Source organism: Chaetodon trifascialis, chromosome 3 (genome assembly GCF_039877785.1).
Source record: "Chaetodon trifascialis isolate fChaTrf1 chromosome 3, fChaTrf1.hap1, whole genome shotgun sequence".
Classification (NCBI taxonomy): Eukaryota; Metazoa; Chordata; class Actinopteri; order Chaetodontiformes; family Chaetodontidae; genus Chaetodon; species Chaetodon trifascialis.
The window spans coordinates 4,281,581-4,308,074 of NC_092058.1; the positions used below are offsets into that span (position 1 = coordinate 4,281,581).

At 41.4% G+C, this 26,494-nt stretch overlaps 2 protein-coding genes across 13 annotated transcripts in view; both read right to left on the reverse strand.

Moving 5' to 3' along the window:
• Positions 1-26,494, reverse strand: part of ptprt (protein tyrosine phosphatase receptor type T) — a 320,800-nt gene that overhangs the window by 256,119 nt on the left and 38,187 nt on the right. For all 12 annotated transcript variants that reach the window (XM_070992933.1, XM_070992915.1, XM_070992925.1 and 9 more), the window contains exon 2: positions 2,539-2,664. In XM_070992933.1, coding sequence (XP_070849034.1) covers positions 2,539-2,664 — 126 coding nt within the window. The remainder of the gene's footprint in view (positions 1-2,538; positions 2,665-26,494) is intronic.
• Positions 12,337-16,489, reverse strand: LOC139351281 (uncharacterized). The gene is made up of 5 exons (XM_070993094.1): positions 14,579-16,489; positions 14,422-14,487; positions 12,888-13,052; positions 12,679-12,750; positions 12,337-12,551 (listed from the first exon to the last, which is right to left on the reverse strand). The coding sequence occupies exons 1-5, from the start codon at positions 16,410-16,412 to the stop codon at positions 12,337-12,339; spliced, it is 2,352 nt and encodes a 783-aa protein (XP_070849195.1). The 5' UTR covers positions 16,413-16,489.

The window sequence follows — 26,494 nt, forward strand, 5'->3', positions numbered from 1 at the left end:
GAATAAATGCTTTTGAGATGTCTAATCCTACCCTTTTTCTAACTACCATCACTGTAAAAAACATAAGAAATGACTGATTTTAGGTGATATCACCCATATCTTGCCTAATATGAACATATTTTTGTGGCCGGGACCATATTTCATTAAATCGACTAATGTGACCAAATGACAGCAGGCTGCATGATCCAAAAATGAAATCTGCAACAGCTTTTTGTCTGCTTATCAGCGAACAGATGCTCCGCGCAATGTTTGGATTTCAAGATGTACTACTTTACTCAATTTACCAAATTTAATGATGCCTCACTGTTTGAGAGTACATCGTTTTGGGATTTGTATGGATGGATTAAAAAAACACACGTACCTGTTTTGTCCATATGTCAAGTCCAAATACTGTGAGCTAAAAGTCTCAAAGAACATTTGAAGTGCAAACTGGCTCTTTGTCAGGTATTACCTGTGCACAAACATCATCCTTTTTCAAATATATGAATACGAAATATATATAAAAGTCCCGTTTTTCAGTGCTGCGAGTCTTTTGACAGTAATGTATTGATACAACATGGTACTGAGACTTTAATATAACCATCAGCGGACTTAACACCGAAAAAAAAAAGGGCTAAAAGCGAGAGACAGACAAAGAGACTGACAGACAATTTGTTCCTGTCCTGCCTTATCAGATCTACAGCTGTCAGGGCAGCATGCAGTCGATAAGTTGTCTATGATGAGAAGGGCTTATAGGCCGTGATGGCTATTGCCCCTGACAACCACCGCCCGCAACGATAGATGAGACAGATAACTGACATGAGACATATATACTGGGAGAGAGAGACGGGCTGGCAGGGCGCTCATGCCCGTTCAGTCGTATCAGATCGTCTGTGCAGCATCTCGGTCTGGTGAGCGGAGGCTGCGGCTGACAGATCTCTCTCTCCACCACCTCTGGCACGTCAGAGACAATGATGGGAAAAGAGAGGGAGAGGTGATGATGTATGAGAGCGATAATTGACATGACTGAGAGATAATTTATGAGAGAGGGCAGAAGGGAGGGTTAAAGGATCGCTGGGTTCAATATGAGATTGATGCGATGAATGGTTAGAGAGAAAGGGAGCGTGGAAGGAGACAGAAATATTCTTCTCTCTGGTGATAAGTGTATTTCTCTTAATGCCTGAACTAGTGCAGAATTTCTTTATATCAGCCAACAGGGAGATGGACATATATCTGGAGAGGTGTGCATCTCGTTCCTTCCACTCCTATGAAGTTAACCAGCGGCTCAGAGGAGCTTCGTAAGTGCACTACAGCTCTCGTGTTGGCACAGTACATGAATATATGTTATTACTGACCTGGAGCTTTTCTATCTGACAGCATTCACATGGAAATTGACACCATTACCCGTCCACAGCAACATTACAGTGTCTATGTAGATTCATTTTGAAGACATCCAGGTTGTTGAAAAGGTTTATTAGAATCACTGGACTGCTAAAAAGAAACGATCATCATTGACAGCTGAAATGTGTTGCTGATTGTTTCTTTCTAATAGTCACGTCATTTTAATAAATCTATTTTAAAAAAGCAATTCGACATCAAATAGTTTGATCGCGCTCAACCATTTTCTGTCGACATCATACACCTAAACCAGGCTGCGTCAGATTTTCACATCATATTCAAGAGTGTGGCAGCTTGAAAGAGAAAAATCAGAAGACGGTGCCCTTTCTGGCTTTTAAATAAGCGGCTTGTGAATCTGAACGCTGCTTTGGAAACGCAGTTTGCGATAAACAGTCATGTCAGTCAAGCAAGTGATTGAGAGAGGAGAAGAAGGCGACCGGAGACAGACAGAAGGAGAGAAACGTGTGAAAGAGAGAGTGAGACTTAGAAAGTAAGAGAGTGGGCGAGAAACCAAGAGCAAAAGGACAGACGTGTGAGAGAATGAGACGGAGGGACGGGCGGTCTGATTGCCATTTGGCGTTTGACAGGCGGAGAGAGAGACCCAGCTGGGGTCACGTCGTGATCTATCGAGTTATATCAGCCTGCCGCCTCAGATGGACGGAGAGAGATGGAGACGTGAAGAGAAATTAGCATGCTCAACTTTCCTCCTCGTGCAGAAAGAGTTTCTAAAACATTAATTGTTTGATTGATGTTTGCAAGGTGACAGCCGAAAGACACGAGTGCCGTGGCCCCAAACACCGATGGTGGCTGAACCTTCTAGAGGAAACAGTGAATACCTGTAAATGTTTTCTGGCATTAAACATAAAAATATCAGCAGCTTGATCTCACATGTGATCTGATTGGTCAGAGTCTGAAGGCAGGAACAGACATAAAAAAAAAACACACATCTTCAAATCCAGCTGCAACCCCAAGATTGCACAGGAACATGAATTGGTGCATGTTTCTGAACCAGAACAACAAGTAATGTCAATCAAATTCTACTTCATTTTGATTGGATGTGGATTTTTATTGATTGTGCTGCATAATGTTGTGATTCCTGATCTTTTTTTAATAATATTAATGAGGAATAAGAGCAGATGTAGAGTAGATGTAGCATCCTACCAGTAGGCAGCGCAGGGTCCATGGTGGGTTTTTCCCAGGAGTTGACTTGTTCCCAGGTAAATCCATTGGTTCCGAGAGACACGCTGTACCCACAGCTGCTGTAAGACTCCTCAAACGTACAGCCACCTGAACGGGAGAGGAAAAAGACGCACGCATTTACAAACTGAGCGGTTTGGGGTGAAGCATCTTGTGCAAGGACAATTCATCAAGGTGGGGCTGCGCCTCAGACGTTTCAGCTGATCTACAGTAACAGCCATCTGCCCAGTGAGGAAGATGAAGATGGGAATTTGCCAAGAAAGCTCCAAACCCATTGTACAGAAATGAGTCCTGATTGACTGAGGTGTTTAATATCCCCATATGACCACTGGGGGCAGCAAACAAGCCTGAGCCACCGTCAGAAATGCAGCAGAGTAAGAGCAGCCAGTTCATCTGTGCAAAGTGCAGCCAAACAAAATGTGGCCTGCCTCATTTTGTTTTAACTGACAAGACAGTCAGTGACTACGCCTCCATGCACCAGCTGTTTCCACCCCGTCCTGTCACCCCCCCTGTGTGTGAGGATGTGAGACATCAGCATCCAGTAAAACCACCACACAGAGAGGGAAGCACACAATGAGAATATACGGAATCCCTGATGCTGCCCATAAAAAGATGTACTGAAAGTCTTTATAACCTGTTACTCACCATATTTGTGATTAAACTCTACAACCCAGAACATGTTTTAAACCTCACCTTTAATCACTTTAATAAGGGCTGAATTTCTGAGAAGTTTCTCTTCTTCTGAAAAGCTTTTGTAAGATCTCCGGGATCGTTAACAACATCAATTAAGTTATCAGCATGAAGTGAAAGAGCCGGTGTAAGACAGACACTGTTTCTCAGAGAAGAGAGAGGGGGAGGGAGGGAGGGAGAGAGAGAGAGAGAGAGAGAGAGAGAGAGAGAGAGAGAGAGAGAGAGAGAGAGAGAGGCAGATGAAGAGGAAGCTCTATGTGTCAACATGATTAAGTCACAGTGTCTCATCGTTATTTCATGGCCCGACTGAGACGTATTTTCCACCACATTAGCCTTCTCTGCTAGCCTAGAGCACTGCGCGCGCACACACACACACACACACACACACACACACACACACACACACACACACACACACACACACACACACACACACACACACACACACACACACACACACACACAACTGCACTTCCCTAATTAGACATATGCTTTGACACACAGCCATTTTAATTTGTTTTGAAGTATTTGAGATGCGGGACCGTCGTTGCTTTATTCATGAAATCACTTAATGCTTACTTTTTTATCTGGCTCGTTGTTGCTGTCATCTGCTGACAGCACGTTTGTCAGTTTAGCCCACACCGGAACAAAAGCTGGAGGATGTTTGCGGATTACAACCAAAAACCAAAGCCTGAAACGTGACTGCAGCGTCAGTCAGTGCACCTGAGGAGCTACACAATGCTAGAAAACCGAGTGAGGCAGAAGTAATGAAGGCAATTAACATGATTAAACCCTGAACATCAAGGAGAGATCAGCAGCATGACGTGTATCGATGTACCGTATTAACCCTTGGTGTGTAAATCCATTCACATCATCAGGTCAACATGTCATTTCTCTGCTGTATTTATTATTTACTTCTAATTAGTGAAGGTTAGCAAGTTAAGATGGTGAAAAAGGAAGTGCATCAGTCTAATGTGTGTTTTTGATATTTAGAATTAAGTAAATTTGCCATAATTATTTAGTTTTTAGCCCGTTTTCTCCTGAGTAGCATCTCTAACATGGTGTAACGCTGTAAATAAATCACTCTACCTCCTAATAGTGCACCATGGAAGACCCTCTGGCCAGACATCCCCACACTCAACAGTGCTACAGCATATGCAAGAAATTATGGTATAGTTTGATTATGCCTCTTTGAGCAACACTTGCATCAACTGGGAAACAGATCCTGTCGTATCTGTATTCTGTTGAAAAACAACCTCCAGCAGCGGCTGAAAACTCAGAAAAACACTATTTTTCTTACAGATATGAAAATAGCTGTTATAAATTAATCAATACTGAGATAATTAGCCTTTATCGCCCCCTCGATGTTCAGCGATCTCATTAGAAATGAAAAGAAATCAAAGTGATCTCATTAGAGCAGAGTTATAAATGGGGGGGGGGGGGGGGCTGAGTGGGATCCAGCATCAATATTCAATATCGGATCTGCAATTTTAAGACTACTATCAGGGGATGAGAGGGAGAAGTGGCTCACAGCGGTAGGCTAGACACTGTGTGTGTGTGTGTGTGTGTGTGTGTGTGTGTGTGTGTGTGTGTGTGTGTGTGTGTGTGTGTGTGTCAATGTCCCCGATCTAGTTTTGAAAACCAGTACAACACCTCCCTTCCCTGCGTCTCATTGATGCAAACACACAAACATAATTACACACACATGTTCTGTGTCAGAAAATTTACATAATTTAAACATAATATTCTACACTTCTACTCTGGTCTGAGGAGTGTGCGTGTGCGTGTGTTTGTGTGTGTGCGTGCGTGCATGTGTGTGAGAGAGAGAGAGGCTGAGCGTGGTGCAGACAGAGTAGAGTAAGAATGTTTGAGTTGTAGGGGTTTGTGCAGATGTTACTATGTAATGTGTGTGTGCATGTGTGTGTGCGTGTGTGTGTGTGTGTGTGTGTGTGTGTGTGTGTGTGTGTGTGTGTGTGTGTGTGTGTGTGTGTGTGTGTGTGTGTGTGTGAGTGTGTGACACCAAAACAAGCAGAACCCCTTCATCTCTGCTAATTAACATTCCTGTAGCCAATACGATAAAATATTGATATGATGACTAGAGCACGCCTACACACACACACACACACACACACACACACACACACACACACACACTCAGAAAGAGAACAACCACCCATGTGATCATCATTGAAATAACGCCATGCTTCTCTTCATACTATGTGAAAGTTACGCTAAAACAAGAACACACGTCCCTCTTTTTGTTTAAATTCTGACGCATTTGTCGTGTCGTTTCCTCTGTTTTTGCCTCCAGCTGCTGCAAATTTGATGACTTCCCATCAGCTGGCGTCAAAAGGTCGTTTTCCTATGACGTCACGTCACTCTTTCATTGTGACACGAACTGCAGATGGAGGGCAGGAAGTGATTTCCTGCACAGAACCACATAAAAGGCTGATGTTTCGTGAGCCTCCATCTCGTCCGTTGCCGCTTCCACTCCATCTGTATTTAACTGCAAACAACCAGTTTCATATCAACAAAAGGCATCTGGCAGGTAAGTGGGAAACACTGCTTGGAGCCTCTGCTTGTGATATGGCGACACACGCACACAAAGGCGGTCCACAGTGGAATCAGCTCGGCTGGTGTGCTGCTGCTATTCTGACCTCCAGAGTGGGAAGAGCCAGCTCAGATTGCATGGACGCAACAGTCTGCAGCTAGGTAGCTTCTCAAATGGTCAACGTGTTTTCACACCAGCAGCCGTCTCTGCCAGTAATTGCTGCGTTTCAGACCAACTTGAAGTAGATCCCATAACTGATAAATAATAGTTTCCTGTTACTGCTCCTGTATTATCCCCTGACATCCTTCTTCAGTCAGAGTGTGGGGAATGTTGTTGGACTGAAGGTGGATGTGAATGAAATGTTTTATAGCTTATTAACATTACAGATTTAAAATACAAAGAGAAATAACAGCACCAGTCTTCATTTAAACAACCTAAATATGACGGCAAAGATGTCTTTGTATCTGTTACACTCCTAACTTTGATCAATAGTTTCAGTCGCCTCGTTAGCAGATTGAAAAGCTCTCATTTTACTTTCAGTTAGATGTAAAAACGGGCTTTCAAATCACTAAAGGAACAAAGGCAGAGGCAGAGAAAAACGGATCTGTCGCCGTTGCAATGAAAATTTATCTGGTCAAGAGAGCGTCACTTTTTGTTCAAATACGAAAACTGAATGGCCACTTGAAGCCGTTCCAATCCCCATAGACCTCCATATTAAAATAGTAAAAATAAACATGTTTACAGCCTGATACAAACAAGTTTCGCTCTCTTTCAGTAATTCCCTCGTTCATGACGTCTGTACAGCTTGAACTCGCTCCTTTGAATAACATGAAGTTATTCATAATTAAGGACATGGCCGCTTTGAGTGACAGCTAGCTGCTTCATTCAGCCCGCCTCAGCTCCACCCGTGCTCCACCTCTTTGTCCATTTTTGGATTAGCTTGGTGGGAGTTTGGTGGAGCTGCTGCAAAAACGGCGGCAGCCAAAGTCACTGAGCCTCATAATGGCTCTTCACAAACCTGTGGGTGACGTCATGGAGACTGCGTCCATGTTTTACTCAGTCTGTGGACTACATGAAGGTGACACTCCTCTACGGAGCATATAGGCTACAAAAAAGTACAGAATAGATTATTTATGAGACATAGTTTAGAGAATATTATAGATCCAACGCTGAGAGAAAAAGGCACATTTATAAATCCGTCTGCGCCTTCAGCACCACGGACAGCTCCATGGATTTATCAATACGCAGCTCAGTGAGGCTGCTGACCATCGAGTCTTTCACAAACCTCAGTCAGATAGAGGATCGATGAGCCAGGCAGACTAGACTAAGATATTCAACTGAGCAGCCCCTCTGCTCCTGCACTCTGGGTGGGGAGGGGGGCGGCAGGTTAACAAGGGGGATGGACGTTGGTCATCTTGCGTCGCCGACAGGTTTGTAGCATGTGAAACGCTGAACGCAGCCCTCTGGAAACAGTCTTTCTCTGGACAGCTTTGACTGGCTGGGATTCATTTTTCACCTTGAAATAATAGAATAATTCATCAAAAACAGGGAGAGAAAGCAGCCAAAATCTGATTGTTGATGGTCCTCTGCCAATTAAATATTTCATCTATGTTAGAGTTTACTGAACATTACTCCTCCTTTCCTGCTGCTCTGTGAATCAAACCCGTGATTCCACAAACACAAGCGTCTCTCCAGGCATTCAGTCAGCGCGCTGCCTCAAACTTATTTTTCAATTGAGTCTTTCCAAGTCTCCACTTAATAGTCCCAATGACAGTTTTCTTCCTAATTTAGCTTTTCTCATTTAAAACAGCGGCGGTTATTGTCGACAAATTAATAGCCGACAGAGAAATTACAAGGACATCTCCTTGTTGTTGTCGCCGCAGTTGCGATGTAATTTGTTTTGCTGTCAGAGAAACATTTTCGCCAAACTTAATAAGCAGAATGGCAATTACTTTTCACTGAACGTTAATGGCTTCTGTGTGTGTGTGTGTGTGTGTGTGTGTGTGTGTGTGTGTGTGTGTGTGTGTGTGTGTGTGTGTGTGTGTGCAGGGTGGCACAATCAGGCACATTTCAAAAGGTAAAAGCACGCTGTTGAAACACAACACGAACAGCTTTTTGAGGGTGAAATTCACTTTTCATCCAATGAATAACCGATGGTGATTCGGTGTGTGTGTGTGTGTGTGTGTGTGTGTGTGTGTGTGTGTGTGTGTGTGTGTGTGTGTGTGTGTGTGTGTGTGTTGGCCTCTTTAACTAGTAGCAACTCCTTTTCTTTCCATGTGTTTTAATCACTGTCCCATTTTTGTCAGCCGATATCTCACATGATGATAATAGGAATTAGCCCATTTGCTTGTTTTGAATGTGCTGTGATCATGCATACAGCACATTAGAATCACATTAAAATATGATTTACAGCCTGCTGATGTAGAGCGATACAAAATCCCTTAACTAACGCAGCGATTTGTTTTCAGCGTAAAGCGCTCGTTGGGTGTTCATGCATTCAGAGCTGCTTTTTCTGCTTCAGCTCACATCTGGTGCGTTTAGACATGCGTTAAGACGACATGGATCAGACTTACTCTATATCACTGTATTACACACAAACACGGTGACATTACGCAACAACCTGGCTTTCATCCACAAACACTCACATACTTGCAGTAGCAGCAACGTGAACACACACACACAAGAGCAGCAAAACAACTCATGCCCTGAACACACACAGACACATCCTCCAATGATAACACTTATTTAAGCAGAAACCTCCGTCTTTCTCATGTTAAGATTTCCACTCCCTCGAGGCGCCAATAGCAGCCATTAGAGCCTTTCATGTCAGCCAAAGCTAACACAGTGCGACAGGACCCACAGAGTCACAAACCAGAGGGAGGCACCCCGAGGCGAGTGGCTCTAAAGAGTCTGTTTACTGCTCACTTAGATAACATCTACTGATCCTGAGTGTGACTGCGTGTTCGAGTGTGTGCGTGAGAACAAACTGAGGACACGCCGCTCTGCGCTCGTGTGTGTGCAGAGCTGAACACTTTCTATGTCAGAGGTGGAAAGCAACCAAATCACTCACTGAATGTCGCTGGAGTATTTCACTTCATGCTACACTTCAGAGGGGAATGTACGGCTTACTTCACTGCAGTTCATATTTTACATGAAAACTCAACAACGCATCTTGTTTGATGAGCAGATGGTTCATTAAAATAGCCGACAGCATGTCCTTTAATGACACTAACGATAACAATATGTCAGAACGGCCGATATTATCCGTGAAGCTGTCTGATGTTTAGTAACAAGAAGACATAACTTTATTGATCCCATGATGGGGAAATTCTGTTACAGGCAGTAAAAGCAAGAATGAGGGAGACTTAAAAAAGAATAAAAATAAAAATCAATAATATCAATTTGGAACCTAAAAAATAAAATGCATGAATATTGGATGATATTTAGTCTTTAATTATCTTTTAAATTGTTATCCGTATCAGTCACGCTTCAAATTTCCAGGATCAAGGCTCCAAGTTTTTAAAATAGTACATTCGTTTTAATTTTCCTGATAATTTTTTTTTTTTTTTTTACGTTTTCATTCTGGTACCGCTAAGGTGCGTGCGTGCTGCGCGTGTATTTTGTATGTGCGTGTCTCGTCTCTTAGTTAACTCAGATTAAATCCACTGTCAGACAACATGCCAAGATCCTTAAATATTCCCATTAAGTCATTTAAAACCATATGCCAACATATGCCATCTGCCCCCTTGTACCCCTCAAGCACACACACACATAGACACATATACACACACATGCATGCACACACACACACGGACACACCCACCCCGAGGCACACAAACTCACTGGCTAAGTACTAAATGCCATTACTGCCACCCCAATAAGCCTGGATAATAAGAGAAAGCAGATGGAGGTTTGTTAGTGTTACACACAGCTGGGGCAGATGTGTTTGAGGTGTGTGTGTGTTTGAAAGAGCGTGGTGTGTCGGGTGAAGCCGTCCTTTGATTTGGGTGAGGTGAGAGGTTTGTGTGTGCAGAGAGAAGGAGGTGAGAGGACGGAGAAACAGGTGAATGCAGAAAGCGTCTGCCGGTGCTTTAATAAAAACTTGACATGATATAAAATGAGGAGAAGCCAGGGGGGTCAGAGGTCATGCGACTGCCAGTGAGCGGAGGAGCCTCAAGGTCAGACCGGTCTTTAACAAAGAAAGGAAATAAACGAGAGTGAATGAAAGGAAGAAGCGGTGGATGTGGCCTCATGACGGCCAGATGTGTGTGTTCTCCTCTTCACGGAGGTTTGTGCAGTTTGCTTGAGAGCAGCAGGACAGCGAACGCTAAACAAGCAGGAAAGGAAACCAGAAGGAGCGAGGAAGAGGAGGGCTGCTGTGCAGGTGTTAGGCGGAAAGGTGCAAACACTTAAAGGCCAACAGATGTCAGCGGCGCTCAGGACTTCAGCGATGTCGCCTGGTGAACGTTTCATCCGCCCCTGAGTAATCAGGCTGGATGGCTTCTTGTTGAGGCCGTTCAAGCAGCTACGGTCGATGCTGCAGAGAAGATATCTGCAAGATTACCAGCTGATAAATGAGCGAGAGAGCGAGCGAGTGACAAAGTGGGAGGCTGTGAAGGAGTGAAAGAGTGAAAAAGTGCATACATGAGGCGGGTGAGTGAGCAAGCGAGTAAGTGAATAAATGAGCAGCATGCGAGTGGATGAGCGAGTGACTTAGCAAATGAAGGAGTTAAGAGTGAGTACACATTAAGAGTGAGTGAGTGAGTGAGTGACCGTGTGTGAATGGGTGAATGAGTGATAGAGGCCGCGAATGAGTGAGTGAGTGAGTGAGTGAGTGAGTGAGTGAGTGAGTGAGTGAGTGAGTGAGTGAGTGAGTGAGTGAGTGAGTGAGTGAGTGAGTAAACGAGTGTTTGGTTGTATATTTTGTGTGACTGTTCCCTTAAATCTCTTTCTTTCAGTTTCAGTGTGCGTGTGCATGAATGTGTGTGTGTGTGTGTGTGTGTGTGTGTGTGTGTGTGTGTGTGTGTGTGTGTGTGTGTGTGTGTGTGTGTGTGTGTGTGTGTGAGAAACTCTTAAAGGGGTGGAAGTGTTTTCCTGAAAGGTCTATTGTGGCTTTAATTATCTGCTACATGAATCAATAGGGGACCTGCCTTGTAACCTTTAGTTCTGCATGAAAGAACACAGAAAACAACGTCACTTTCATTGGCTGTCTCTCACTCTCACTCTCACACTCACACACACACTCACACACACACTCACACACACACACACACACACACACACACACACACACACACACACACGTGTTTTCAGGAAATATCAGGACGTATGACAAGAATGTGAAAAATGGGGACGTGCCTTTCTCAAGGTCCTAGAGGCCTGGGAATCAGTGTGTTTCTGACCCATACTTCCAGGAATACGTCTATCTGTTGAGATTTTGGCTAGGGCTATATTTTGGTCAAACCTGATTTTAATGCTACTTGTGAGGACATTGTCAGGTTTATGTGAAATATAAGTGCTTTTACGTTACACACTGATATTTCATGTTTAGGTGAATTGTGAAACTTATAGCCAAGGTCTTTATATGTGACTTATAAAGACCTTGGCTCCTGTCACATATAATTAAAATATCTGTTAGATTTATTTTAAATGTATAATAGGCATATGTGAACAACAGCCATGCTCCCAAACCTCTGACAGAAATGTCAGATATTCACAGGTTAATACCACACAGTGAAACTGAGCTGTATAAACTCTTCAAAAGAGACATAGATGAAAAATGTGGTCAGTCTAATTCTTAAGTTTAATTGCATTGCATTTATTTATTTTGAATTTTGTAGTAAATGTTCATGTGAATAAAAACATCGAACACTTTCTGCCTTTTGTTTATTAATTGTTGGCAAAATATGTAAATAACACCCAGAAAGATTTCTGACAAAACAGAAATCTTGCCTCCTTTCCTCCACGGCGTGAGGCAGTGCTGTAGACAAAGCACGTTTCAACTGAACCAGGAAATGTCTCTTGGTATCTTTCTATAAAAAAGAACACACTGAACCTCATATTGAAGCTTACAGCTGCTATGAAACATTGTTTTCAGCAGGTCTGTCTACGTAATGTAAAGAATTTACATCACCATTTACATTAAGACAAGTTACTATATATGAGGCCTGTTTCATTGAGCTCCCCTTCAAACACGATTTCTTAATAGTTCAAAAACCAGACTCAACAACTTAGGGTTACATGTGTAAGAACAACGCTATGCTTAAAACCACAGAGACAGCTGTAGAGGTAACAATCCCTTCAAAAACCATCTCCACTGCTTATTGAAACTGAGAGCACAGTATGAATCTAGAAAGAAATTATGACAGGTACTGTGAATAAAACCAGGAGAGTGGAGGGATGAAAAAAACTGCGCTGATTAATCTGAATATTTGGCAGCACTGAACAACAAGGCATAGAAAATGAACTCAAGTTCAACTGATACTGAACTGTACCTAGGCTACAGTTTGCATTTTATAGTTCTATTTATTCATCTTCCTTTTTAATGCTATGATTCTGTTGTGAATGTAGTATTTGATGGCAACCCAGTCTCTGTCTTTCAAAGCTTCTGGCTCTGCCTGGAGACAGTAATCACAGTCCTTTTTACCTGGTACTTTGCAGCTTGTTATGAATTGAAACATGTGCCGTTCAACAGCCTTCACTTCATCATCTGTCCACTTGCTTCTCACCTTCCCAGCTGTCATGAATGGAAACAAAATAAAAACTTTTAACAACTGAACAATGACTCTGCTAATGTGAAGAATGCAGGATATGATAAAGCATAATGTAGATAATAATGATGTCAACACAAAATGCTCTTTAACCTTGTTTTCCACTGGAGCATTTTGAGGAACCTTGGGATGTCCCCACTTGAAGTGCTGTGTTCTGCTGGGAATCTAAAAGGATGAGTTAGAACATGTATTATAATAAAAGCACGCATTCACATACTACAACCCCTGAAAATAAACTTTTCTATTTATCACAAGTACATTCACTTCAAACATTTTGTATTTGGGTGCCTTTTATATTTTACCATTTCTTGGTTGAGTGTCGCTGATGTTTGTGTTGTCCAGTGAGGTTGAGGCAGAGGTGACCTCCATGTTGCCCAGGGTGGATGAGGCAGAAGATCCCCCCATGTTGTCCAGGGTGGTTGAGTCAAGTGTGTGGCTTGAGTCCCCAGAAGACTTAGTTCTTGAACCTTTGAAATTTAACAATGAGATATGAGCATGAATGCAATTGGTTTGCTTCCTTTTTTGTTTGTATTGTAAGCAAGCTCTATGTCAGGCAGTATGTAATTCTACATAAGATATGATTTTCACATGTAAACAATCTGACTATAAATTCATGACTGTAGAACTACTCATCACAATGTGATTGTTTGAAACCAGATAGAGGATCATCATTACCATGCTATTATGCTATTATGCTATAACGCCTCTGCATCCAACTTCTACAGGACAGACTCTAACCATCCCTGCTGTTCAGTTTCTGCCACCAAATCTTCATATTTAAGCTTTTATTTAAGCTCCTTTCATAAGCCTCCTCCTCCATCATTGACTTGCAGACCACAACACTGAGCCAGGCTTAAAGTTAGTCCTAACTATCTTCTGTGGAACAAGTTGTCATCCCAAATCTCAAGGTTACAGTCTCTGAACACAGAGATCATGATGGGTACCCATCTACCTATTGTTTTAGGTTCAGTGGTGACACTAGCATATCATAAGTAGTCTCCATCGGGAACTTTATATTTTTTTCCTCCATGCACCACAGGACCCTTCAGCTCAGCTCTTTTCCCTCCACTTTCCCAGTTCATCCACTTTTCTTGCTTAGCCTGTGCCAGCCTTTGTACAACTTACTATTTCCTCTTGTTGATGTACCTGCTCCATTACCAGCTTCTTCCTTTCTCTGAGACCTATCTTGCCCCATATTGATTTGCTTGAGCTTCCTTATCAATATGAAAATCTCTCTGTATTACATTTCCTCTGGTCAGTCAAGTTACTAACCCTTTATCCAAGGAGGCTATTGCACTCTTTACTTTAGCTTCCACCTGCTTCTACCTGACCAAATATCCAAAGTAGACTAGCTTTGCTAACATTGGTATATCAGGAGAAGGGTCCATCTCTCTATTCTTTCCAGAATCTGAGAGAGTCTGCTTAATATTCTTTACTTCCTGCTTCAAAGCTGTGGGGTAACTTTTTTTTTACATCCTTTTAACAAAGTTAAAATGATCTCTATTAAAAAAAAGCTATCCTGATTTGCTCCCTCCTCTTTACCTTGCTTGCTGCCCTCCAGAGTACTACTAAGCGATATCTTAGCTCTTATTGCAAAACATTAATTGCCTATTTCTCATTTAATGTTGCTTTTCTCCATTGCTTTCTTATGTGTCTGTCTGATTGACTTCAACCTGTCAATCTTCTCTCAAAGTTTCCAGAACACAGATTGTGTCTCCCATCCTCTCTAATTTATTTACTGTTGTTCCTTAAGCCCATTTAACATGCTTATCAGGCACCTATTAACTGTCTCCAGTCTCATAACATAATTATCACAAACTGTGCGAATCAGGATACCTTTGTGTTGATGTAGGTCAGCAAAGGTTTCTTCGCTGGAATCATCATCGCTTGTGGCAACTTCATCTGGTTGGGTAAAAAACAGTCAGGGAAAAGTATTTAAATTAAAGTATTTATATTTGAAGCTTTGTGTACTATTTTTCAAACTAACTGTCACCTTCAGGATTGATCTCGATGTCATCCAGCCCTTTCCCCTGCAGGTCAGACAGCTTTCCTTTTTCCATTGCCAACAAAAGTTTGCTTACTTTTGCAAGCTGCAGGGTACTTTCTGGAAGCCGGTAGAATTGTCGGTGGACACGGATGTCATGTCCAAGAAAGGTGGCAAGTTGATCCATTTCATTTTCTTTTAGGTTTAGTACTGTGGACAAAGTAGCAACTTGTTTACGCAATCTTGTTGACGTGAGTGCCTCTGGGTACTGTGCACCACACTGGTTTGCATACTTGCGAAAGCAGTCAGAGCCTCTGTAATGGGAAAGGACACCTGGGCGAGCAAACAAGTACACATTCTCTGTGCGGACTTGACACTCATTCCTGTTTTTCACAAGGAGGTCCATTGCAGTGATCATGTCAGGTGTGAGGAGCACTGGTACCATTCTTGACCTTTTACCACGAATCTCAACTCTGTCAAAGTGCTTTGCAAGCTTCCTTTCCAACTCGGTAAGGCACATCATAATGTCAGGATTCAACTCTGTACGATTCCGGGATGTGAAAGCCTGGAACTCCATTTTTGAAACTTCCCCTTGCCTTTTTCTGTTAAATAGTACTACCTGCGTCAAAGTCACTTTAGCAAGATTTCCAAAGGTTATGTTGTTGGGGTTTTCCTCCAGGTCCTTCATGCACTTCGCACACTCGCTAGCAAGGAACTTGTGCAGTAGTGAAACATCCTGTGTAAATGGCAAAACCTGTGGTTTATTCCATTTGGCTTGTTGAAGAGTACCCAATGCAGCAGCTGAAATGGACTCTGTCCACTTTTTCTCATACAGAGTTGCAAATTGCTTGGCTGACTCTGCAACAGTATGGCGATTTGCAATGATGGCATTGCATTGCACAATTCCAGCAACTTTGGCCAAACTGTGCCCCAATTTCAAAGCCAAGGATGGGATTTTGTATGAGTTATTTTCCAACTCATAACCAGCAACAGCTCTGACTGCTTGTATCACATGGGGAAAGTTACTGGGCATAACAAGGTCTTCTGTGGTCTTCAAAGGGGTTATAGCTCTAGCTGCTATCAATAATCTTGCCATCTCTCTCATTTTTTGGCGTATGTAATCATTCCTTCTCTCATGTGGTTTTCTGGCATTGTACAGTGATTCGCCAAGGCTAAGAATGTCTCTTTCACTCCTTACTACCAAGGAAATGTCATCCTGGTTCATTTCACAGGCAGTCTTCCAAACAGCCTCATGAACATGATCAGGCTTCGGTAAGTCCAAATGGATCCGTTTTCGCCCAGCAGGAGCCTCTCCCTCAACAGACTTCTGAGGACAGTTTTTCACATGTCTCCAAAGGCAATCTTTTGCATACAGTCCTTGACAAAACTTGCAATGACGGTAGTGATCAGACCATCTTGTGGTAGTGGGTCTTCTACAAGCGACCATTTCTCCAACACCACGGCTTGCCACGATAGCATTATGGTCAAAGTTTCCTCTCTTCTTAAGAGACCGTAACAAATCTCTTCTTTCGCGCGATCTTTTATTAAAACTGAAAGCTCTTGCAACATCAGGCTGTGTGCTGTGGGCGGACTCGAGGTGTCTCGCCAATTTAGAAATGGCCTTTTTACAATACAGACAATATTGCTTCTTATTGTACTTGCTTTGTTTTGCCATGTTTGGCAATGATGCAACTTTTATGGAGCTGTTACTGTGTGATGTGTTCCCTGATGAACTGGCACTGCAACTTATTGCTGAAGTACTTGGACTGCTGCTCCTCAATGACGAACTGGAGTCTAAACTGGTGATCTCACCACTGTGTGCTGAAGCTATCCCCAGTGGCATGACCTTTAACACTTTTCGGGGAACAGGGGTTTCTGTAATTCTTAGTTCCTGACTTCTAAGACTTGTGTCTGAGGAACTGCCACTTGAGTCTGGAACATAGTCCCTATCTTCGTAACTCGTATGGTCTGAAAATTCATCAGCAGAGGTCTGAAGGAAAGTGGAGAAAAAAAGCATCTTAACATTTATTATATAATAGCTAGGGTACCATTCTCCTAACACTACCATCATATTGTGCATAACACAACCAGGAAGTGATGAGTCATTGAAAACATACAATTAAAAGTAACATTTGAATTCCTCAATTGTTGTTTCTCTAACTACTGTGTCATATTTATTACCTGGTCACTTAAGCTTGCAGAGTGTCCATCATGAAATCCACCATCGTCAGCCAAGGAACGTTCAACCTTTAAAACCAATATGAATAATGTAATTAAAATTCAAAAAAGACATTTTCACCCCCAGCCGTATTAAGTTGGAAACAATTAAATATCTTCCCTGACACTTTAAAGATATTATGTCTCACATACCGACCTGTGACATACTATTAGGACAGTAATCCTTGAAGCATAACACTTGTCACTGTGCAATGTGACGGTGTGTGATATAAAGAAAAACATGGCATAACTGTTTTGTGGGGGTTTTTTGGGGTTTTTTTTTTTTTTTGACTCACCTATTGCACAAGATTATACAAATAGTTTGAGAGAAGATATATGTTGCAACTTGCAACTGTCTCTGATCCATGGTGCATGAACTGGAAAAACTAGTGAATAAGAGAAATTCAGCTACATTTGTATGCCCATGGATGTTATAAAAATAATATTCTTGTATAATAAATTCCTTGAAAAGAATTAATTTGAACATAACCAAAAGAATGTTTGGCTTTTGCTTGGGTTTGCATACTCACAGAACAATTAATTCTGGTGGTCAGACTCAAAGTCATTTGCTTCTCTCTCTCAGATATCTGTTTCTTGGCATCATCATAACGTTCCTCACACCGCGCATGATGCCGCCTTAGATTTTGCATCCGGCGACTTGCTCTACACTGTCCAAATCAAGAATCAGATGGAAAGAACCTAAGTCTTACTGCTCACATAGCAAATATCGCCAGTCAAACAAAATGAAATATTTGAATTAGTGCTGTCAATCAATTTAAATATTTAATCGTGATTAATCTCATGAATGTCATACTTAACTCATGATTAATCGCAATTTAATAGCACATTTTCATCTATTCTAAATGTCCCTTGAATTATCATTTTAATACTCTTATCAACATAGAAAAGTGGATAGGCTTGCTTTGTGCAAATGTTTTTTAATTGAAAACAACAATGTGTAGTGTTTTATTTCACACTAACATTCTCACTTTGAGCAGTCATTCGCATTTGAATGAATCAAATCTCACACAATTTAACGCTGTCAATAAACAGATGACAAAAAATAAATAGTTGGTTACAAAAAAGCCCCTTCAACAGCCCTTTCTAAAGGATCAAAACAGGGTGATACAACATAAAGTTACAAAGTGCACATCATTGTAAACTAGGACTCAGCCTATAGTGCAGTTAAACCATGGCTTAAACTTTCCTTTCTTAAGTTTCCTTTGATCATACAAGCAGTCAGACTATAATGCTCTTGTATTTATTCACCAGAGGCTTATCAACCCAGCCTCTTATTTCTCTCCAGAAAGAATGAACATTACTTGGTTATGGCTGCAGTCAGCTTGTTCTTAGTTGCGGTGGCCATAAAATGGTATTTCACACTGAATGTGCTCAGTTCACACCAACAATACACACAGATAACTCTGGTCTTGTCAGTCGACCCATCTGGCAACTTTTTGAAACTAAACTTTCCATTCACAATCTTGTTTGCATCCATTTCGGTGTTTCACGCTTGACATACACACAAACCAGTAGCCTACTCTTTTACAGCTAGCGAGCAGGCAAGACCAAACACATGCGCGGGGCGTGTCTATTGTTTTGTTTCCGGTTTACAACCGGATCCTGTAATTTTCCTTACATTACCCACAGCTTATAAAAAACTACAGGTTCACTAGTTTCACAAAGAACATTAATCTCGCGATAAAAAAAATGACGCCATTAAAATTGATTTGCGTTAACGCGTTAATAACGCAATATTTTTGACAGCACTAATTTGACTGAAAGGCAGCTGTATTACCTGCTCTGCAGTAGTTGTCTGGTGGAAGGGGACAACTCCAGTGGCCTGGCTGGCCTAAAGTGAAATGACAGAATTCAGTAATTGTTTGGAATTACAGACTACTGTAACAGACGATGATAATACAATTCATTATAATGTAAATGATAATAATAGTGGTTTAGAAATGCAAAATGCTGCATCAGACCATATGAGGATGTCACCTGAAACACACTCAAGTCTCACAAAGTCTAAAACAAAATGAGGACAATCTAACACACACTCTGCAGTCACAGGGTCAGACAATATGAGGACGTCACCTGAAACACACTCAAGACTCTCACAGCCTAAAACAAAATGAGGACATGACAACTGCACACATGTAGAGTCCATGTTCCTGACTTCTAACTTCTCCTGTTGCTGTCAAAGAAAGCTCTAAAACCAACACCAACGTAAATACATCCAGGTTCCCAGAAATCAAGTCATGTAAACACATCAGCAGGACATTAAATGGATGAAAACGTTACTGAGAATAAAGATCAACTTGATGTTTTAAGGGAATGTTAGTGCTAACAAATGCCATGGCTATTTTTTTCTGCTAAGCTTTTTACAAGCAAGTTATGGTAATGTCACTTCACACAAACTGAACAGTGAAAAAGGCATTTTATTTATGCACTGGACCTAAGTGAGACATATACTTGATTCCAAATATAAAATATTCTATATTATAGATCAGAACTAGTTCATAAACTGATAATCATATTTGTTTCAGTGGACATGATTCACATGAGCATGTGGGTTCATTATGCCACAGTCTCCAGACAGTGTTGACACTGTACAGTGTCTACTACCTACAATATGAGGACAATCTAACACACACACTCTGCAGTCACAGGGTCGGACAATATGAGGACGTCACCTGAAACACACTCAAGACTCTCACAGCCTAAAACAAAATGAGGACATGACGACTGCACACATGTAGAGTCCATGTTCCTGACTTCTAACTTCTCCTGTTGCTGTCAAAGAAAGCTCTAAACCCAACACCAATGTAAATGCATCCAGGTTCCCAGAAATCAAGTCATGTAAACACATCAGCAGGGCGTTAAATGGATGAAAACGTTTCTGAGAATAAAGATCAACTTGATGTTTTAAGGGAATGTTAGTGCTAACAAATGCCATGGCTAATTATTTCTGCTAAGCTTTTTACAAGCAAGTTATGGTAATGTCACTTCACACAAACTGAACAGTGAAAAAGGCATTTTATTTATGCACTGGACCTAAGTGAGACTTGATTCCAAATAAAATAATCAGTGTGTAATTACCTGTTGGAAGGACGAAGTGGATCGCTCGCTCACCTCTGGGTCGGCAGAAGGTTGAGTCGCGATCTGAACACTTGATGTCTGCAACAAAACACAAGAATGCAGTGTCAGAAATATTCTGTATTATAGATCAGAACTAGTTCATAAACTGATAATCATATTTGTTTCAGTGGACATGATTCACATGAGCATGTGGGTTCATTATGCCACAGTCTCCAGACAGTGTTGACACTGTACAGTGTCTACTACCTACAATATGAGGACAATCTAACACACACACTCTGCAGTCACAGGGTCAGACAATATGAGGACGTCACCTGAAACACACTCAAGACTCTCACAGCCTAAAACAAAATGAGGACATGACGACTGCACACATGTAGAGTCCATGTTCCTGACTTCTAACTTCTCCTGTTGCTGTCAAAGAAAGCTCTAAACCCAACACCAATGTAAATGCATCCAGGTTCCCAGAAATCAAGTCATGTAAACACATCAGCAGGACATTAAATGGATGAAAACGTTACTGAGAATAAAGATCAACTTGATGTTTTAAGGGAATGTTAGTGCTAACAAATGCCATGGCTAATTTTTTCTGCTAAGCTTTTTACAAGCAAGTTATGGTAATGTCACTTCACACAAACTGAACAGTGAAAAAGGCATTTTATTTATGCACTGGACCTAAGTGAGACTTGATTCCAAATAAAATAATCAGTGTGTAATTACCTGTTGGAAGGACGAAGTGGATCGCTCGCTCACCTCTGGGTCGGCAGAAGGTTGAGTCGCGATCTGAACACTTGATGTCTGCAACAAAACACAAGAATGCAGTGTCAGAAATATTCTGTATTATAGATCAGAACTAGTTCATAAACTGATAATCATATTTGTTTCAGTGGACATGATTCACATGAGCATGTGGGTTCATTATGCCACAGTCTCCAGACAGTGTTGACACTGTACAGTGTCTACTACCTACAATATGAGGACAATCTAACACACACACTCTGCAGTCACAGGGTCAGACAATATGAGGACGTCACCTGAAACACACTCAAGACTCTCACAGCCTAAAACAAAATGAGGACATGACGACTGCACACATGTAGAGTCCATGTTCCTGACTTCTAACTTCTCCTGTTGCTGTCAAAGAAAGCTCTAAACCCAACACCAATGTAAATGCATCCAGGTTCCCAGAAATCAAGTCATGTAAACACATCAGCAGGGCGTTAAATGGATGAAAACGTTACTGAGAATAAAGATCAACTTGATGTTTTAAGGGAATGTTAGTGCTAACAAATGCCATGGCTAATTATTTCTGCTAAGCTTTTTACAAGCAAGTTATGGTAATGTCACTTCACACAAACTGAACAGTGAAAAAGGCATTTTATTTATGCACTGGACCTAAGTGAGACTTGATTCCAAATAAAATAATCAGTGTGTAATTACCTGTTGGAAGGACGAAGTGGATCGCTCGCTCACCTCTGGGTCGGCAGAAGGTTGAGTCGCGATCTGAACACTTGATGTCTGCAACAAAACACAAGAATGCAGTGTCAGAAATATTCTGTATTATAGATCAGAACTAGTTCATAAACTGATAATCATATTTGTTTCAGTGGACATGATTCACATGAGCATGTGGGTTCATTATGCCACAGTCTCCAGACAGTGTTGACACTGTACAGTGTCTACTACCTACAATATGAGGACAATCTAACACACACACTCTGCAGTCACAGGGTCGGACAATATGAGGACGTCACCTGAAACACACTCAAGACTCTCACAGCCTAAAACAAAATGAGGACATGACGACTGCACACATGTAGAGTCCATGTTCCTGACTTCTAACTTCTCCTGTTGCTGTCAAAGAAAGCTCTAAACCCCACATTGATGTAAATTGATCTTTGTACCTTGAAATTACTATCAATTAATCAAATTTTATTTTCGTAGGCATCTTTTTATGTCCTAATACTTAACAGATCTTATACTATACAATATATGAAAAGGATTTACTCACCAGAGCTCGCCACGGCCACTGAGATTCTCCATAGTTATAGGTTATCTCATTCTCTGCTTCGATGTTGTTAATAGCAAATAAGCAAAGATGAGGTCTACCCTCGACTGCCAACTTTTTCATCTTGCAGTTTGGGGACTTGTGGTCATCATTCACTAGCCGGCCTAGGGAGCCATCTTCACGGGAGGCATCAATGCTGAAATTGAACAAGGAAACATCTAAGTTCTCTCCATTAAAACCATAATGGTGTAAAAAAAAACAAAAGATCTTTCACATGCCTTTACTTACCACCATGTGCTATCATTCCATTTGAAATCAAACAGGAAAGCATTTTGCTTTTCTGTATACTTTTTCTGCCTCTTTTCCCGTTCATGTTGGGAGATTAACTCCCCACGGTACTCGACCACAAAGGATCCCCTTTCAATTGGTGTACAGGCGAATACACCACGTCCTAAAACACCAAAATTCACAAATTAGTGTCAAGTAATTCAACTCAAATCAGGAATACTAACTGAAGGTGATCAGCTATTCACAAAACATGTGCAGAACAAACAAACATAAGACTTTTGAACAGAGAGATCACGATTTGAATGACAATGGTCAGGACTGCAACAACGAATGGATACAATAGATAAAAAAATGGTTATTATTATTTATAAATGAATATGTTGATGTTCGAGCAACATAAAAATACCTGTTGTTTTTGCACTTCCTTGCACTAACATAGTCAGTTTTGAATAATGTTTTGTTTTGTAATATAGTGATAGAAATAAAAACATGTTTTTAATCTGATCAGTCGATTAATTGAAGAAATAATCAAATCGATTATCAAAATAATCGTTAGTTGCAGCACTTATAATGTTTATGCAGTAACCATTTGAAAGACATATAACATACCTTTATAGCCATTGACCCACAGGGCCTTTAAACCCGGCTTGTCAGTTCCAGATGAAATAAAGAGAGCAGCCTCGGCTTCAGGACGAAGTCTGGCTCTTCTCTTTAACATGCTCTTCACTTGGCCACGGGAAGATGACAAAAGACAGCAAGGCAAATACATAATAAGACTAATACTTTGAATCAAACAGTACAGACAAAATCTTTGCTGCAGCACCGTGAGTCCTTTAGATTATTTTAGCTAAGCTAGCTAACTAGCTTTAATTAGCTGGCTAATTAGCTGACTTAAACTCATTGTTAAGAACAGTTATATTTAACCGCAACTTCTACTCGCTACATTGTTAAAAATCAGGTAAAAGTGATTAATTACCATTTATCATGCACCTCTTGAAGTCAGCGGCGTGCGGTTGAGCTAATTAGCTGGCTAATTAGTCGACTTTCCTTCGCCAGGTGGGTGTGGTACGGTAGCACAGACATCGAAGGATACTGCATACAGCAAGATAGATCTCGCCTGAGCGGATGTGATGTGACTTTCACCGAGTGCTCCGCTGCGGTGGTCTTCCTGTCAGAAGGTTTGATATTTTGCCATGAACTGTACGTCTTTGGTTTAGTCCGTCGACCAATCACAGGCTGCATTACTGACCTGCTGACCAACCAGAGGCTGTGTTTCTCATGTGTTCCGCAGCCTTGGTCTCACGTGAATCACGCTGTGGAATAACGTGAAACGTGTCCCTTTACATACCAACAGGTAAAATAATGAGTAGACGAGCGTTAATGTAGTCAATAATGTTCGATATTTTACACGGAGATTTGCTGGAAGCGCTGTTAGAAGTCTGACAGACTCACCTGATGTGAGGGCTGGTCTCAGCTCTCACCTGCACCTTGGAGTCGCATAGTGACGCACAGAGACGCTGTTTGAGGAGTTCTGTTTTCACGTAGGAGTTGTTTCTGCTTTTTTATAAAGTGGCATCACGAAATCAACTTCTGAAAAAGCATCAATCAAGCAATTTATCACTGACTGCTAAGATGACGGGTTATTTTCCCAAGGATGATAAGCTGGCTCACCAAGAGGGACTTGATCCAACTGAACAGTAAGTGTCCTCTAGTTATTTTAAGTATGTGACATTAAAATGAAAATATGTATATGGTAGTTTTCATAATCATGTTTATATTTGCTGTTTATTTACCTATATTTGATTTTTATATTAATTTCTTCTTTTATTGTTGGTTGGTCACCTATTTCACAGTTCATAGTGTCTGTGTGTGTGTGTGTGTGGGGGGGGGGGGGGGGGGGTGGACTATATATGTCTGATGTACAGTATATGATCTGATATTTTTCATTTATTTATTTGGTTGTCAGAGCCTGCATCTCTGTTGCTTTCTCCTGAGGACGTCGCATATCAGAGAAACAGTCAACAGCACAATGTAGAAGAAATGGTCACATACAGGTCCATCTGTCCACCCCTTGGAGGTGTAAGGTGCGTGATCTGGTCCTTCATTTCATGGCAGGGGTGGCTTTGAGGTATGCCAGCAGTGCTAAGCTGATCTAGCATCAAATCAGGACCAAGCATTAAAATGTCCACAGTGGTCTGTAGCTGTTGTACCTTCAACATTCTTTCAATGCAAGAACGATGTGCTCTGTGAGATGTAAAGTGATAATATCATCTGAAGCAAACAGAAGCCCCCCCTGCAGTCTTCCTGTGAGCAGGAAGATTGGGGGGGGGGGGGGGTGTCAGATATTCTGCACCAACAACTGAAAGCATGTACAAAAAGTGCCAAAAAAAAAAAAATCTACAGTATATGATGCTTACAGTTTGTGATACTACTCACTGTGTGATACTCAATATTGCCATTAGTAAGACATTACTAAGATGTCAACAAGTTTGCTTATAGAAAATATTGTTGTAAAAAGCACCACTTACACAAACTCTTGTCTTGACAAATTCTCTGTGACAGATATACACTGAATAAAAATATAAATGCAACACTTTTGTTTTTGCACCCATTTTTCATGAGCTGAACTCAAAGATCTAAAACATTTTCTATATACACAAAAGACCATTTCTCTCAAATATTGTTCACAAATCTGTCTAAATCTGTGTTGGTGAGAACTTCTCCTTTGCCAAGATAATCCATCCCACCTCACAGGTGTGGCATATCAAGATGCTGATTGGACAGCATGATTATTGCACAGCTGTGCCTTAGGCTGGCCATAGTAAAAGGCCACTCCGAAATGTGCAGTTGTATCACATGGCACAATGCCACAGATGTCGCAAGTTATGAGGGAGCGTGCAACTGGCATGCTGAGTGCAGGAATGTCCACCAGAGCTGTTGCCTGTGAATTGAGTGATCATTTCTCTACCATAAGCCATCTCCAAAGGCGTTTCAGACAATTTGGCAGTACATCCCAACCGGCTTCACAACCGCAGACCACCTGTAACCACACCAGCCCAGGACCTCCACATCCAGAATGCTCACCTCCAAGATCATCTGAGACCAGCCACCCGGACAGCTGCTGCAACAATCGGATTGCATAACCAAAGAATTTCTGCACAAACTGTGAGAAACCAGCTCTGGGAAGCTCATCTGCATGCTTGTCGTCCTCATCCTCATGTTGCAAGGATCTGTACACAATTCCTAGAAGCTGAAAACATCCCAGTTCTTGCATGTTCAGCATACTCACAGGACATCACCCATTGAGCATGTTTGGGATGCAATGCTCTCGATCGGCGTATATAACAGCATGTTCCAGTTCCTGTAACTTCGCACAGCCATTGAAGAGGAGTGGACCAACATTCCACAGGCCACAATCAACAACCTGATCAGGTCTGCGCAAAGGTGATGTGTTGCACTGCATGAGGCAAGTGGTGGTCACACCAGATACTGACTGACCCCCCCCCTTCCCCCCAATAAAGGAAAACTGCACATTTCTCACTAACAAAGATTTAGACGGATTGTGAAGAGTGTTGGAGAGAGAATGGTCTTTTGTGTATATAGAAAATGTTTTAGATCTTTGAGTTCAGCTCATGAAAAATGGGTGCAAAAACAAAAGTGTTGCGTTTATATTTTGGTTCAGTGTATATCTGTCACAGGGAATTTGACAAGACAAGAGTTTGTGTAAATGGTGTTTTTTACAACCAATTTAAAGCCCTGAAATTTCCTTATACCCCAGAGGGTTACAGCAACATTATGTAGCTTTTCCCCCTGACAATAAGTATAGTATAGGTTTAAGTATAGTTTTAAAATCATTTTAACGTCAGAGTTGTAACAGCGTGAATAGGCTCTTTGCCACAGCCACTCGGCCCTTCTCCAGGCTGTTTCTGCACTCTGTAACTTCAAGTCACAGCCCACAGTTTTGAAACCAAAACTAAGTGACTTGTGATACTACGTCGCACAAAACCGTAATTTTTGGTTGAAACAGGTCATGTTTAATAAGGAAAATGTCCTCTGATTTTTCCCCCAGATGTTGGGCTTATGACCCACCCATGTGTATAAAAAATGTGAAAAGCTCTTGATGTGTGTTAGAATGATTGCCTGATGGCCAAGACTTGAGAACAATTTTCAAAAGCTGCAAATCATGTCCGTTATTGTTCTATGTGTGATTTAAATAAAGTTCTGTGAGACTTAATTTCCATTTTATTTTTCCTTTTGTCTCTTTGGTTGTACAACTATACATAAAAAAATTCTGATACCTCAGGTTGTCCTGG